The sequence below is a fragment of the Oculina patagonica genome, chromosome 9, assembly GCF_052425735.1.
Source record: "Oculina patagonica isolate OP01 chromosome 9, crgOcupat, whole genome shotgun sequence".
Classification (NCBI taxonomy): Eukaryota; Metazoa; Cnidaria; class Anthozoa; order Scleractinia; family Oculinidae; genus Oculina; species Oculina patagonica.
In genome coordinates this window covers 30312287-30329099 of record NC_135766.1, presented here as the reverse complement: position 1 = coordinate 30329099, position 16813 = coordinate 30312287, and the positions used below count along the sequence as shown (strand labels likewise).

The 16813-nt window shown below is 35.4% G+C and overlaps 1 protein-coding gene, 1 long non-coding RNA gene and 1 pseudogene across 5 annotated transcripts in view; 1 reads left to right on the top strand and 2 right to left on the bottom strand.

Annotated features, from left to right (window-relative positions):
* The window catches only part of LOC144664840 (uncharacterized), a 181182-nt pseudogene that overhangs the window by 22656 nt on the left and 141713 nt on the right, over window positions 1-16813 (bottom strand). The window lies entirely within an intron of this gene.
* LOC144664634 (adhesion G protein-coupled receptor L4-like) overlaps window positions 1-16813 on the top strand; it is an 86107-nt gene that overhangs the window by 890 nt on the left and 68404 nt on the right. Inside the window, exons 1-3 of one of the 3 annotated variants that reach the window (XM_078525792.1) lie at window positions 3318-3442; window positions 5536-5594; window positions 16047-16637. In XM_078525792.1, coding sequence (XP_078381918.1) covers window positions 3342-3442; window positions 5536-5594; window positions 16047-16637 — 751 coding nt within the window. In that variant the 5' untranslated portion in view covers window positions 3318-3341. Of the gene's footprint in view, window positions 1-3317; window positions 3443-5535; window positions 5595-11960; window positions 12092-16046; window positions 16638-16813 lie in introns of those variants that run through there. The other 2 variants (XM_078525795.1, XM_078525794.1) reach the window with 2 other exon arrangements.
* Window positions 9262-10713, bottom strand: LOC144664837 (uncharacterized). The gene is made up of 2 exons (XR_013572857.1): window positions 10467-10713; window positions 9262-9356 (listed from the first exon to the last, which is right to left on the bottom strand). It is a non-coding gene; the product is annotated as an uncharacterized LOC144664837 (long non-coding RNA).

The following is a 16813-nucleotide window of genomic DNA, read 5'->3' as shown; positions in this document are numbered from 1 at the left end:
AAGATAAGATAAGATAAGATAAGATAAGATAAGATAAGATAAGATAAGATAAGATAAGATAAGATAAGATAAGATAAGATAAGATAAGATAAGATAAGATAGGATAAGGTAAGATAAGATAAGATAAGATAAGATAAAGCAACTAAAATAATGCTCTGTTATAATATGAACAACTTTTTGTTAACTCAAATTCAACTGGAAGTGGAAGCTAATTAATTCGCGAGAATCTATCCAAATACAATGTAAATAACATGCAACTGTATTATTTTAATGCAATTTCTCTGCATAATATTCTATTGAAATGGCATATTGGGAAAACCCAAGTTACCTCTCGTAGGTTCCTAAACTTCAGATAGCAGTTCCGAGTATAGTGGCAGAGTGCATGTTGACATTAATACAAAATTAAATTTCTGGAATCCCCTGTTAATGATTACTTTTGTTGAAAAGTTGGGCATCATGTTGACAATTTTCGTACGAGGTTTGATTAATGGTAAATCATTAATCATCAAATGGTGACAATACTTTTCTGTCCGTCCGTTCTGGCTCCGCCCCGCGCTGGAGTAATGAATCAAAGTTAAGGGTGCGTTTCGTTGGGAGAATCCAAGATTGGATTTCTAATCTCAGATCACACAAACGTTTTGCTACCAAAGAAACGAAGAATCTAAAAATGGATGTTTGCAATGACAATCCTGTAAACACAGCTGTAAACGCTATTCGCACAGAACATAAAATATCAGTACGTATTTTTTTTTTTATTTTTTTTTTTAATTACCATATCCTAGCCAACATCATTTCACATACAAAAACTTTCGGAAAAAACACAGACCGAAGTAGTCCTTCTTTAGCCTGAAGCATAATGTGGCGAGAACCCACATGATAGCGAAGAATTCTGCTGTGAATACATGATTAAAGCAAACAACACTTTAGAGCTCCCGTAAGCACACAACGATTATTCTAGAAAGCCTGCATCCAGCATAAATGTCACTCCACATTGATTAAGCCACCCTTTTCTTCTAATTAAAATTAATCCTTTTGTATTTTAATTGAAACAGACGCTTAAAAACTTACCGTATTGACAGTGTTAATAAATAGTGTACCTGAATTTTTTTTAAAGCAAAGACCGTTGGACCAATGCCCTTTTTTTATCCTTTCCCAAAGAAACGCACGGATCACCAATCCTAAAAATCCGGATTTAGATATGACCTAAGTTACCCACTTGTGTGAATTATTCAGAGATCACTAATCACTAATTTATGTATTTTCGGATTTTAAAAAAGAAATGCAAAATCTCATTTTGGATACAAGATTCCGGATTTGGATTTCGCAAAGAAACGTACACCAAATTATAAATCATACAATATTTTGTGTTGTCACAGCAGCATATTTGGCGATTTCAAGAGCTGCTGGTAATTATTAGTTGCTATTAAGAAAGTAAAACGGGGAAAATAAGTCTTTGCAACGTTAAATCTTCTTCTTGGAAGGCAAAACGATATAAGCACGCTGGGCATGAATAAATTCCGATTCTTAAAAAAAGTATGTTCATCGTCTTTGGTTATCTTACCAGTTCGCCATGCCTTGACTTCCTTTGATTTACTAAATTTTATTTTGCTTTACCGTTTTGTACATTATTTCATTTTATTGTTGTATGTTTAGATGGAAACTGCAAAATAACAATTTGTTTTTCGTATTTTTTTTATCATCGTACGTTGCGTGGAATTTTTGAACGCCAGTTCCATTTTTAAGCTAGGTTATTCCCCAGTATTGCACTGTACATCTCTATTGCGTATAATTTCACGCAGTTAACGCATACATTAAAATATGGCGGTTTTTTTTTCTTTACGGCCGGACCTCGCCAGAAAAGTAAATCGCCATTTTCTCGCAAACGAGTACGGTGACCTATCGTTTTTTCTGTTGTTTTGAATTGCAATTCCGAGTTACCCTATGCCTCTGTTTCAAAATGAATCTACGGGCCAAATCATTCATATGATGATAAGTTCACCTACAGACACATTTTCATGCAATCAACTCATTTCATAGATGGTTTCGCACGTGCCGCGAGGGGGCTCTTGATGTCTTGTGCTTGCGCGGCTTGCGTCGCTTGTGAATAACAGTCGCTTAACTCATCGTCCGTGAATAGCAAGTAGTCCTCCATGTATTAATTTCAAAATTTAAGTTCCTATAACATCAGCAATCAATAATGATGCAAAGTTTGAAAAATATGTCAGTGCAGGTTCTATTTCAGTAGAATAACCTAAAGCTAAGCAGCGAAAGCAATTTGCATAACATTTGTCACATTTTCCCCTAAAACAAGCAAATCTCGTATTGAATAATTCACTCGTTTTATTTGCGTTGGATGTGTTCTATCCTCGACTTAAAAAAGCAATGCGTGTGTAATATTCACCGAAGCACAAAAACTTTCAAGGTCGCTGTAGCATAAAGAAAAGATAAAAAACGTAAACGCAAGGTAGTTTTACATTTTTATGCTTCCTGGCATCTGCTTAACAGAATTCAGTTGAAATTAAGAGTGGCTCCGCCAGTCTGTACTTGAGAAATAAATGCCAGCAAATACAGCGTACAGAAAGACATTTGTACAAAAAAAATGTTAGTACAAAAAAGCGATTTAACGGTTGCTAATATTTCATTCCTTGAATCTGTTAGTCAAAACATGTCAAAGTTTAGATGCGTTTCCAACCTTTAAAGGACCACTTAACTTAGGAACAAAAACATGTTCCATTGTGCGTAGTGGTTTCGAGCTGCAAAGTCTTCAACTTGTGCACTTTCCTTTCTGGTCATGAATAAAATAAGCCCTGTTGCATCACAGACCGTTAGGAGCTCTGAAAAGAATAATGTATATATTACCAAAAACTAAAGTCGTTGCATTTACTTACAGCCTAAATTAAGGTAGTTCACTGCGGGCAAAGATTGGGGAAAAATTCTTCTGACCGGAAATGCGATGGACTGCTTTCACAGTGCCTGTCACTAAAAAGGCTATTTCGATATCAGTTTTGGTTCATTCATTTCTGGAAACCTCTTTAGGTACTGCAAAATTTTCTAAGTGACTTATGTATTATACTGTTTATTATATTATCCTACTAACGTGAACTTACCACCAACCGATGAAAAGGAACTATTTTCCATTTGCCTGCTGTACATTTGGAAGAAAACATACTACCTAAATTAAAAAAGAAAAGTCAACACAATCGAAGAGCCATTGTTGAAACGCATAATTATTTTTTTCCGCCATCCCAAAAAATTGATTACTGTCGCTTAGTCAAGTAGTTGGCTTTTTTATCCGTCATCTGTTTGACTGACTCACCTCTGATAAAATTACTCGTGTTTGTATGAATTTGATGCTGGCGATAACTTATTCCAGCACGGTGGAAGATACCAATTATGAAACTGACTTCTATGATATCCTCCCTCGCAGTGATCATCTTCTTGTGTAAGTATATGAACTTAATTTTCACTAACAGCTTTTTTCTTACATCACATATTTTTGATGCTATTTCGTGCAATATTGTAACATTTATTTTAGCAGAAATGCAACTATGATATCATAATTTTTTCTATAGATGAAGAGCTTTGCACAAAACGTTTGTGACCCACAAAATAACAAATTTCAATATTCATTATTTAAAGTGCTGCGCATCAGGCGAGAAATACAACTTTCCATGAACAAAACATTTATTGGTTGTTTTGTCCGCTAACATCCCATGCAGTGCCTTTGTCATTTGTTTTAATTTTCTGATTCTCGAGACGAATTGGTATTTATTTCTTGTGGAACATTCCCTGTTATCGCACGACCTTATATTACCGTTTTTTTTTTTTTTCTTTTTTCTATAACTGGGAAGCGGTGCCATTTATGATAATATAAGCGTACAGACGGTACCTTGTTGAGTTTGACACTTCTGAAAAGCAGCTTGTGAAATTATGACAGAAATTAAAAGCAAACAAACGAAAATACGATGAACGGAGCTATGACAAGAATTAAATGTTTATTAACGTTATAAATTTCTTCGTTTTGACATATGCATAAAAAGTTAATTTTCCAAGCTAGCTGACATTGTATGAGGTTAACAGATGACCAATGAGAGGAAAGCCACTAGATTGTTGTGATGTGTCATGACAGGTGGTTCTTAACGTTTGCAGCAAATAAAAATGTGGAAAAGATTTTTTTTTCGTCTACACATGCTTATACTACACGTATTTATGGTCGCATCATGTTTCAGTACTTTTTTTATTTTTATTTTTTTTGGATTTCTTTTTAACCATGAGGCGCCAAGGGTTACTCGTATTTTTACACAGACAGGTTGGCAGTTGAACTGAAATATGCTTTCTTAATTAAAATGCAGTTTGTTACTTACGACAGATCATCAGTTAGATACAAATGATTAATAAATGATTATTATTATTTTTAATATGATAACGAGTAAGTAGTTAATGTTAATAATTTTATGCTTGAGAATGAAGGCTCTCTAGTTGGCTCCATGTGCCAGGAGCCAAGAGCGAAGAAAGAAAAGTAAATAACAAAAGCAAAAAAAGCAGTACATATTAACAATAATGTTAATAAACCTACAACAAACAAAATAACAATTTCAGTAAAATGAGACGAGTGACGGAAACGTCAAAACGTAGACGGACAAGATATAAGAGAAAGTGTTTCCTAACTAAGCAAATAATAACATTAGAATATTGTTTATACTACATTAAGACACTGAAAGCGAAGACCAAAGACCTTTGCCCCCAAAGTTCGAAAACAAAGATCCCAAAACACGAAAACGAACGAAGACCAAAAACACGAAAACCCCCAAAACATGAGAAGGACTAGAAAAGTCAAGGCTGTGATTTTTGCGCTTGTTTTCAGGTACAACTCAATAACAATTATCACGAGCAGTGAGATGATACGCAAGCAAAGAGGATCTCACATTAGACTTGTTCAGGTTCAGTTAATCGATGTTGTTCCGTAAGTGGTTTTGAGCTGCGAGCTCGTCCACTCTTGTGCTTTGGTTGTGCTGGAAATTAGGCCTTCTGCAGCACCAGCACAGACTTAAAAAGATATTTTAACGTATTTCCAATAACCAAAGTCGTTCACTGGGCAAATTTTGAGAGGACACGTTTTCCGACAGGAACTGCAAAAGGCCGTCATTACAAAGCCTACCACTTTAAAGGCTATTCTGATGAGATTTTAGGTTCATTCATTTTCGGAAACTTCTAGTACAGGAAGATATCGGAAGTGACTGACCTAAACATGTCATCAGAAGGTGCAAAAAAACACTTGCCTGCTATAGCATTGAAAGAAAACATACCATCTACATTAAAAAGAGTCGACACAAAGGAAGGTCTATTGTTAAAACGTATAACTCATTCCAATTGTGATCATCTTAAATCAAATTGGGTGCAATCGCTTAGTCAAGCAGTCGGCTTTTGTATCCATGTTAGTTAACGGCAAATTCATATCAACTTCTTGACGAAATTATCCCCAACTGAAATTATGCGTGTTTGTATAAAATGCTGTGGATATATTTTTTTTTTCAGGATGCTGAAATATAATATGGAAGCGTATATTAACTCCGTTGTAGTAATTCTCTTGCTGAGTAAGTACAAATTTGTATTTCTTTAACTGCTTTTTTTACTCACATATCTCGACATATCACTGAATATATTTGTTGTATAATTTACTGCTGCTGTTACGTGCATTTTCTAGAAGGAAGTTTTTTTTTTTAATTGGAATCAACCCTACAACAACTATAAAATGTGATAACCGCTTGACTGTATAAATTAAGCTCGCTATAAATTATTGTCTTATGTGCACTTGCTTTCGAAAATGTTTCCATTCTGTATACACTCATAAATACTTCGGCCGTTTGATCTAATAGCTTTTCACAGATGAAGAGCTTTGCCCAAAACATATGTGGCTTTCATAAAGTTACGCTTTTCTCAATTTATATCCTTTTTCCTTTTTTAACTTTTCCGGAAGCCTCTTTAGGTTCTGCAATATAACCTAATTAACTGACGTGAACTTACCACCAACCGGTGCAAAGGAACTATTTTCCATTTGCCTGCTGTAAAATTGGAAGGAATCATTCTATCTACATGTAAATTACAAAAATAGAAAACTCAACACGATCGAAAAACAATGTTAAAACGCATAATTTATTCCTCTCATGCTCTTCCAAAACCAAATTGATTGCTGTCACTCACTCAAGCAGTAGACGTTTTTATCCGTTTGTGCCATTAACGACAAAATTCGTATCAATTTTTTGACTGACTCACTTATGATCACATTAATAGTGTTTGTAAAAATTTGAGGCGGGCGATAAATATTATTACTCAAGCATGGTGGAATATAATATGAAGCTAAGGTCTGTGATAACTTCGTTCGCAGTGGTCATCTTCTTGTGTAAGTATATAAACTTAATTTTCACCAACAGCTTTTTCACTTTCTGACATATCACAAAATATTTTTTTGGTATAATTTAGAGCTGCTATTTCTTGCAATACTGTAGGAATTAATATAGTAGAAATGCAACGTTGTATTTTTCATAGGGCGAACTTTGCCCAAAACGTTCGTGACGATATAGCAAATTTCAATATTCTTTTTGAAATTGTTGCGCATTAGGCATTAGTTGTTTTGACCTTTATACATCCGATGAAGTGCCTTTGTCATTTGTTCTAATTTCCTGATAAGCGAGAAGAATTGGTATTTATTTTTTGAAGAACATTCTCTGTAACCAATTTTATGTTATCGTTTTTTTTTAACTGAGAAGTGTTCGAAAGTGTGCCGTTTATGCTAATACAAGCGAGCGGCGGGTACCTTGTTGAGTTTGACACTTCTGAAGAGTAGCTTTTGAAATAGGGATGCTACTAAAAGTGGTAACGGGGAACCAGGAACGACCGGGAACCGGGAACGAGTGTACAGCGGTAATCCGTATAAGAGTTCAAAATGGCGGACGAAAAACACAGAAACGGAGTAAAATATAGCTTACTGATGAAGGTAAATGCTTAGTGTTACCAGTCCAGATTATCCCAATATATTAGGACAGGGCCATCTGGCCTTTCAGCTAATGGGAAGGTCGTGGCGGACGAACGCAGACATTTGCAAACTTGTGGACTGTAAGAAGAATTCGAATGTTTATTTCTTTCTAGAAGGAATCTTTCAACAAGGCCAGTGTTCGAATCCACATTTACACACAACGCAACGTAAAGGACGGCTGTGGGAGCAAGGAGCTTGCACGCTGATCAATAGCTTCGAAATACCTCATTTCGAAAATCAAATTATGTTTTATTGAAATGCAGTCGAATGGTAGGGTAAGTCATAATATGCTGTATTTTCCACTACAGTTGCGGGATTGGTTTCATTTGACAGGATGGAACCTATGTGTTGCGTAACATTAGCAGATATATATTGGCTTGGTTTGTTATCCGATCGATCATACGTGCGTAAATTGTTGCGTGCTAGTCATATTTATGTATTGTCCCACTCTCGTTAACAAAGTTCCCAAGTACATCTATCTCTTGACTTAAAAACAACTTTTTTCTGGCATTTGTAGGTTGTTAGATAGTTATATCTCAGGTAGGCCTGTGGAACAAATGACCTATGTCAAATACTTAGGTCTTATTATTGATTGTCATTTAAATTGGAAAAAACATGCACATGAAGTGAGCAAAAAAATTTCAAGAGGTATTGGCATTCTATCTAAACTAAGACATTTCGTTACTAATGACATCCTTACTCAGTTATATTATTCACTAGTGTATCCCTTTCTTACCTATGGCTTAATTGTTTGGGGTAACACCTATACTACAACTCTTAAACCTATTGTAATTCTGCAAAAAAAGGCAGTACGAATAATTACATTTCCAAACGAGATGCACACTCCAGCCCCCTATTTTCACAACTAGGCCTGATTAAATTCATGGATCTGGTTAGTATTCATACTGCCCTTTTTATGTTTCAGTATCATCATAACTTACTACCTAAAGCCCTCGACAATTTCTTCTTAAGTATATCATCTAAACACAGTTATAATACTAGGCTAGCATCAAAATCAACCTACTTTATCAACCGTGTTAGAACTAATTATGGCAAATTTAATCTACACTTTTCTGGTCCCTCCATCTGGAATAACTTGGATGAAGAACTAAAAAGTCTATCTCTTCATTCATTTAAGCAAACTATGAAAAAGCATTATTTAAGTACTTATGGTTAATGCTGGCTTAGCATTTTAACTTTCTTTTCGCTCGTATTAAACTAATATTAACAAATTTTAGTTCAAACATTAACTGGTACTGTTTTTCTTTTTTTTTTTCCATGTTCCCTTTTTCCCCTACTTTTCTAAATTAAATTATCACTTATACATACTTAGTTACATTGTACTTATTTATTTTCATTTTATTTTATTTCATTTTGTCTGCATGGTACTTAATTACTTAGTAATTGTCTTATTTTACTTCTGTCTTCTTTTATGTACAACCTTGTCAAAGCAATTAAATTTTTTTTAACTACTCAGCTCGTTTAGTTTATTTCTACTCTGAGTAGTTTTTTTGCCTATTTTAGTTAATTTATTTTATGCTGTAATTTATCTTCTATTTAATTTGGCAAAATAAAATGGTTGTTGTTGTTGTTGTTATATGAATGGTGACTTTTATTTTGCTTTTGAACCAAACAATTTTTGTAGGCAACACTGAATATTTGTAGCATTTCCAAAATGCTATTCAGTATAATACAGTGTACATCATTGTCCCTGAAAATCACTTTTTCTTCGTACTCATGGTATTGCATAAAAGGAAAAAATTAAATTTAACATGTGCTATTAATGCTGTACTGTAAATTATAATTGTAGTTCTCCAGGGGTGTATAATTACACTGATTTACCTTTTTGCAACATCCACCGAGTGTTAGGATGGACATTGAAATAAAGACAACCTTGTAATGTTGTGAATATTAATTTTCTGTATATGTCATTCCCCAACTGCATGCATTCATTCTGAATTCATATCATTGCGAAAAAAAATAAAACTGGTTGCATGCCATAAATAACAAACTGCTCACAAATGATGTGTTGTGCTGTCCTACTGATAATTTGTACAAAACACATAGTGTTTGGAATTCATTTACAGATTCACCAAAACAAACTATGACACAGAAATATACCGTAATGCAACACACTAAGCTTTGCACGAGGCTGTCAAGAGTTGTGGGCTGGAAAGAACATCCCCCAGTCACTTGTACAAAACACAAAATGATCAGCAGACAGAATGAGAAGAAAAGAATTTCAAATTTATTTTCATTTTACAGTAGGTTAACACTAGTCTCTATTTGTTGTCTGTCCTTTAGTCAACTGCAAGAGCCAGATCTGCAAAAATGAAATACAGCTATGATCAGTGTGCTGAAATATAACAGCATACAATAAACTGGTGAACAGCGATCACCAAATAGTTATTTTCTTTTCATAAATGGAACAAATCTTCATGCAAAGTCCAAGATACTATGCTATGTTTGAAAACCAATGATGAAGCACGCAAAAGACACAATCTGTTGTGAGACGTACATGTGTATCGTGATTGCAATAGGGGTTACAGAATCACAGCTGTTGGTTAAGTCTGAGTGTGAGCCCAGTGGCCTATCAAGCATGAGCTTACCTTGGTTTCCATAATCAATTATAGCATTAGCGACTGGTGGTTTGGGGAGGGGTGTTAGAAATTTTCAGAAATTAATGCATGGACGCATTTAGAGTTTGTCTTTTCTATTACTGGCCACAAGGTAAAAATTGACATTGTAAAAGTATTTCAACAAGCAAATTGGTGATTTCCAAGTGAGGAATTGTGCTTGAACTTTGTGTTAACTAAGCATTCTTTAAGATTCAATGTGGTTCACAATTGCACTTGCCATAGTATAAATTGCAAAACTGTCTACACAATTTCTTATACACAGTTGCATGTCCTGCTGACATGAGGTTTACAACCTTGTGACAGAAGTCCTCTATTTCCTTTATCATGAAATAAATACTCAAAAAAAATTCCTGCAATTTTCATAATTATTGTTGCTTAATAACAGCAGCTGATATCAGCATGCATTTTAGATGCACGGCGGATGGAAGTTCGGTTAATCCACCAGAATGGAACATTCCACATTCAATTATATGCGTAATGGAAGTTGGTCTTCAGCCTTCGGCATTTCGTTGGCGCAAATTATACTCAGTGCGCCACGATGTATCACATGAACAGAGCTTAGCCCAGGAAAAAAAAAAGAATTGACTGCCTATAAAGAAATTTTGGTTGTTCGTGGAACAGTTGATTTGGTACGCGTAGTATTGCTGCGTCATGATCATCGAACTTTTAAAAAAGTCTACCAAAAATCCAGGTTGTCTACCTTGCCCAGATTGCACACGATGAAACTTTATGGATGTAACAATCGGGGAAAAATATTTACAACTCCAGGAAAATATTAATGATTCTTCACCTACCTTGCAACTCGTCCCAAAATTCCGCATAAACAGCACCTTCGTGAGTCCTTTATAGCGAACAAAAGCACACGAAAAGTCGATTTGCTCCGACAATCGAATTCGAACACTAGTTCCCAGTCCCTTTTCTGTGTTTTCGTCCGCCATTTTGAATTATTTTACGGATTACCGCTGTACACTCGTTCCCAGACTCCGGTTCCCGGTTCCCGGTCGTTCCCGGTTCCCCGCTCCCCGTTACCACTTTTAGTAGCATCCTTTGAAATAGTGACAGAAATTAAAAAAAAAACAAACGAAAATTCGACGCAGGGAGTTAAGATAAGAAATAAATGTTTATTGCAGTAATGAATCACCTCCTTTTCACATAAGCATTAAAAGGTGAGTTTTTTTGAGTGAGACGTGTGCCATTAATGCTCATAGAAGCGTGCAGCTGGTACCTTGTTGAGCTTAAAACTTCTATAAAGCAGCTCTTGAAATTATGACAGAAATTAGAAGCAAACAAAAAAAATTCGATGAACGCATTAAATGTTTTGTTGAAGTTATAAATATTTTCCTTTTCACATATGCACAAAAAGTGAGTTTTCGAAGCTAACTGACTAGGCATAAATAGATTGTGCTCGGCAACTTTTGAGCAACTCTTAGCGTTTTGAGCACCTTTTTGTAGTACCAGCAACCTAGGGCAACGTTTGAGCAACAAATTGATATAAAACCGATCCAAACCATAAAAGGTGTTTCATTTCGTAGGATTTCATTAAAACTGGTTTTATCAAAACTGATTTTATTAAAACTAAGGATATACAATAAAATGACGATAAAATAACACTTACTTTACGCCCGCGAAATCTGGACAGCGGCTTTCTATCTAACGGGCGCTTAAATCCAGCGGTTACTCGCTGCAACATAGAGCCTGCCGCAGGCCATCTTGGTATTTATAGTGCGAGTATTAGACCCGGGGGCAACTCTTAGTAAACCTGCAAGCGCTTCAATTTCTAGAAAACGCAAAATTCACTCTAGAGAGCAAGCAACTTTTCTAAATTTTGGTGGCAACTTTTTGATATTTAAGCAACTTTACAGCAACTTTTGGGTATATTGTAAAGCAACTTTTCCTGAATTTACCGGCACAATCTATCTATGCCTTTAACTGACATTGCATGAGGGTAACCGATGACCACTGAGCGGAAAGTAACTAGACTGTTGTGATGTGTCATGGCAGGTGGTTTGTAAAGTTTGCAGCAAATAAAAATTTTAATTTTTTTCTCGTGCACACAAGCTGGCACTGCACGTATTCATACCTTAATCATGTTTCAGTGTCTTTTTTATTTTATTTTTCCGCCACGAGGCGCTATGGACGGATAGGTAGATGATCTTATATATGTTAGCTTAATTAAAATGCAGTTTGTTTAAATGCATAATTTATTCCGCTTACGTTCATCTAAAGTCAAATTTGTATGTAACCGCTTAATCAAACAGTTGGCTGTTGTATCCGTCTTTGTTAACAGCAAAACGCGTATCAACTTCTTGACTAAGTCATCTCCAATAGAATTACTGATGCTGTGGATAAATTATATTCAGGATGGTGAAAGATAATATGAAAACGTTTATTAACTCCGTTGTCGTAATCCTCTTGTTGAGTAAGTACAAATTTGTATTTTAATTAACCGAATTTTTCTTACATATTTCGACATTCGCTGAATATATTTTTTTTTACTGTATAATTTACTGCCGCTACTTCTGCTTTTATTTTAGAAGAAACCCATAAGGTTTCTTACTTGTAGTCAAAGCTTACAATAATTATAGCTGTATAAATTGAGCTCGGTAGACTCCTTCGGCGCTCTAGCCTGCGATAATGTTTCAAATAAACAGTGATGGATACACCACTTGTGCTAATTAGTTTTTCACAGGTAGGGAGATATGCCCGAAACCTAGTGACTTTCATAAAATGAAGTTTGTCTCCATTTTAATCCTTTCGTATTTTTTTTTTTCGAAATTTAGATAGTCATTTTTAAATTTTTAAAAGGAGTGGCATTAACCAGGTAGTTCCATCACTGACACATCCGATACCGTGCCTTTCGTCGTTCGTTCTAGTTTTCTGATAAGCAAGAAAAATTGGCATTTTTAATTTGTAGAAAATTCCGCGTGGTCGATCTTATAATTTTTTATGTCTTTTTTTATTTAGAAATATGTCATTTATGTTAATACAATCATGTCCCTGGTGCCTTGATGAATCTGAACTTCAAAAAATTAAAGGAGGTCTTGAAATTTTGACAGGAAAAGTAAACAAACGAAAGGAAAAAGAAAGGGATGTTTAATATTTAATGTTCAATGAAATTTATCTTTCTAGCTTCTGGCATTTGCATAAAAAATGGCTTTTTCAAGCTTGAATTATAATGCATTGTATGAGGTTAACGGATGGCCAATGAGGAAAGGTCGGCTCGCTATATTTTTGTCTTGTTCTCTGTTTAAGCAGGTGATTCTTAACGTTTGCAGTGAATACAATATATGTACCTTGCACTGCACGTATTTGTTAAATGATTTTTCAGTTTCAGTCTCTTTGCCCGTATTTATGCATAAAAAATACTTGCCTTATCTAACAGACGGATAATCAGTATGGTATAAATCCAGCCATTTAACTTTTGTGTTTTAATCTGTGCCTGGTAAGATATTAGTCTTTTACTTCACTTTTCAGTTTCTCTGTAATCCAGCTAACGATCATTTCTTAAGATGTCTAAAAATCCGATTTTATGCGGCCGGTACCTTGACGTATCTGAAACTTCAAAAAATTAACGCCTCGTTTTCAATTCTGTCGTAAAAAAAATTACGAGCGAGAATTCGATGAAGAAAAGGATGTTTAATATTAAATTTTCAATGAAATTTTATCTTTCTTGCTTTTGGCTTATGCATAAAAAATGCCTTTTCCAAGCATGCTACCCCCCCCCCTCCCCCCCCCCCCGCCCCCCCAAAAAAAACGAAAATTAATGACTTGCTGATAGGAGTCTCTAAAGTCCCCCACTTCAAGTCACTAGTCAGAACCACAATAAGAAAGCATGTTCCGCGGTTCCTTAGCGGTTTTGAGTTTGAGATAAAAACCTTTACCGACCAGAACTGCCAAAGGTCGCCATTACAAAGCCTTCCACTTAATGGAGAGATTTTAGGTCCGAACACTTCTAGAACTTTACGATATCGGAACTGACTGTCGTGAATAAAAATTAATAATGCCACCAACAGGTGCAAAAACAAAATTTCTGGTGACCTGCTGTAAATTTATTTCGCTTACGTTCATCTAAAATCAAATTTAATGCAATGGCTTAATCAAACAGTTGTATCCGTCTATGTTAACAGCAAAATTCATATCAACTCCTTGACGAAATCGTCTCCGATATAATTACTCGTGTTTGCATAAAATTGATGCTGAGGATAAATAATATTTCTGATGGTAAAAGATAATATGAAAACGTATATTAACTCCGTTGTCGTAATCATCTTGTTGAGTAAGTACATTTTTTTATTTTCATTAACCGCTTTTTTCTTACATATCTCGACATATCACTTAGTGTCTTTTTTTGCTGAATAATTTAGTGTTGCTACTTCTGCATTTATTGTAGAAGAAACCCATGAGTTTGTTTTTCTTTTTAATTGCAGTCAACCCTAATAACAAGTACGTTAAAAAACGGTAGCCGCTTTGCTGTATAAATTGAGCTCGCTTACCAATCTTGGGCATCTCGCTTGTCGACGGTAGTGTTTCCAATATACAGTCTTGGACACTCCCCATGATTAAATATTTTTTTTTTTACAGATGAAGATCTATTCCTGAAATGATGGTGACATTCAAAATGTGACGGTTTTCTCATTTTTAATGCTTTTGTATTTTTTCGAAATTAAAATAGTCATTTTTATTTTTATTTTTATTTAATGTGTCGCATCAACCCGGGAAACAATATCCGTTCAATGTAACATTTATTGCTTCGACCGGTGACATCCGATACCATGCCTTTTGTCGTTCGTTCTAGATTTCTGATAAGCAAGAAAACTTGGCGTTTATTTATAGTAGAACTTTCCTTGTTGTCGATCATACATGTTTTTTTTTTTTTTTTTATTGAGAAGTGTGCCATTTATGCTAATACGCTCATGCGCCCGGTACGTTGATGAATCTAAAATTTCAGAATATTAATGCAGCACTTCATATGTTATCAGAATTAGTAAATAAACGAAATTTTGATGAAGAAAGTGATGTTTTAAATAAATGTAAAAATTTAGCGTTCATTAAAGTTATAAATTTCTTCCTTTGGCATAAAAATTGAATTTTTCAAGCTAATTGACATTGCATGAGGTTAACTGAATGACTGAATCATTGTGTTTTGTTTGTTGTTTTTTTAAAGCAGGTGATTCTAAACATTTAAATTGTTAAATTTTTAAATTGTTTCAGTTTTAGACTGTTTGCCCGTATTTATACATAGACAGATTAGCCGATGAATCATCATTATGGTATAAATCCAACCATGTTTTTTTTTGTTTTGTTTTCGATGTCCCTGATTAAGTATTATTTGGGTATTTGATTTATCCGTAGTCTAGCTAACTGTCACTTCTTAAGATGTCTACGAATTCGATTGTTGTTATTTTTTTAAATCAAAGTTTTTATGACATGCGTTGTTTTGTCCAGTCTCTGTCCCCTTTGTAGCCATTGTTTAAACTCGTCAAACGTTAACAACGGAAAGCGTTGTGTGACGACCGAAATAACGGCTACGACAGAGAGTTGTCCTGTTTGTCTGCGCAACGGGAAAAGAAGAAGACCAGTGCAGTAGCATTTTAATGCAAACTTCGTGGCGAGTTTAACTGCATCGAGCTCTCGCCTCTTACTACTTGACAGTCCCCACATTAATGCGTTCAACAACTAACTGGACGAAACTAGAGCTGACCTTACAGCCGGTAAGACAGCAAGCATTATTGCAACGCGAACGTAGCTGTCTCTAAAATTGATTTATTATTTCTAGTTGAAAGGCATTTGACAGCAGCTTGAAACCACGAATTCGTATGCGGCAACATTCAGTGGTAGCCACTAACCACTTTTCTATTGTTTTGTTATTGTTTTTGTTGTTGTTGTGTTAGATGATGATGATGATGATGATGATGATGATGATGATGATGATGATGATGATGAGTTTCTTGCATTTGTCCAACTTGCCAAAACAAGTGAATTACACAGTGACAAACATTAAAACAAACAATACACGACGCGTTTATCTCTTTTCGGGCACAACGAAAACTTTGTTACACCTGTGTTATAGAAAAAAAATGGTTTATGCATTAAGCTTTGAGTATATCGAGTTTTGGATGCAGTTTGGAATTTGGAAGAGCATTCTAGAAGCTTAAGTTGCTCTCGGGTAGGTCACGAGCATTTCTTGCGTATCGCTCGTGTTCTTCAAACGAACAGCATGCTTCCATAACTTTAAGGATGAACATTCCTTAAAATAATATGTTTATCTTCTATTGGTATCTAACCATTTCGCTGGCCTTGATTTCCTTTGATTTACTTTATTTAATATTTTGCTTTACCGCTCTTTATTTTGTTTCATTCTATTGTACTTTTAGGTGGAAACTACGAAATAACCATAAAAGCCTCCATAGTTTGTTCACACAGCTGTAATGCATTTTCTGAAACATTCAACTGCAAGGACTCTTACACATGCACTAAACCTAATGATGTCTGTTACGTAAAATGCGATGGACAACTGTGTGAGCAAGCATGTAACCCTAATGCACAAACATGTGCTCTGGAATGCGACAGAGAGATCTGTAAACAGAATTGCGACTATGAAAATGGTGAATGTGGCCTAAAGTGCCACGGAAGTAGCTGTGAACAGACTTGCAACGGACATAAATGTACTCTACAATGTCACGGCTCAAGCTGCTCGCAGACTTGCCAACAAGGTGGATGTACTCTGGAATGTAACGCAGGATCATGTGAGCAGGCATGTAACCACAATTGTCGTCTGAATTGTCGCGGAGGACAATGTAATCAGATCTGCACTGGACTTAGTGACGGTGCTACCTGCCAGCTGCAGTATAATGACGTAAACAAGTACTCGCAGAACTGTAAAGACAAAGAACCACAGTGTACCAAGTTCATTGCCCCGACTGAAGCACCTACAACACCTTCGGAACATTGCCACTTTTGCACGGGTGGGTAATCAAATGTTTTTTGCTATTGCTTTAGTAGTTTCACTCAGAACCACCAGAGCAAAGTAAATACCAAAAACTCTGAATAAAGTCAACTCGGGCCATGGACCCTACAGCTAAAGCTAACCCTGTTTTCCATAATACGACCTGATTATTGGTATTGCTAATCGATCCCGCCT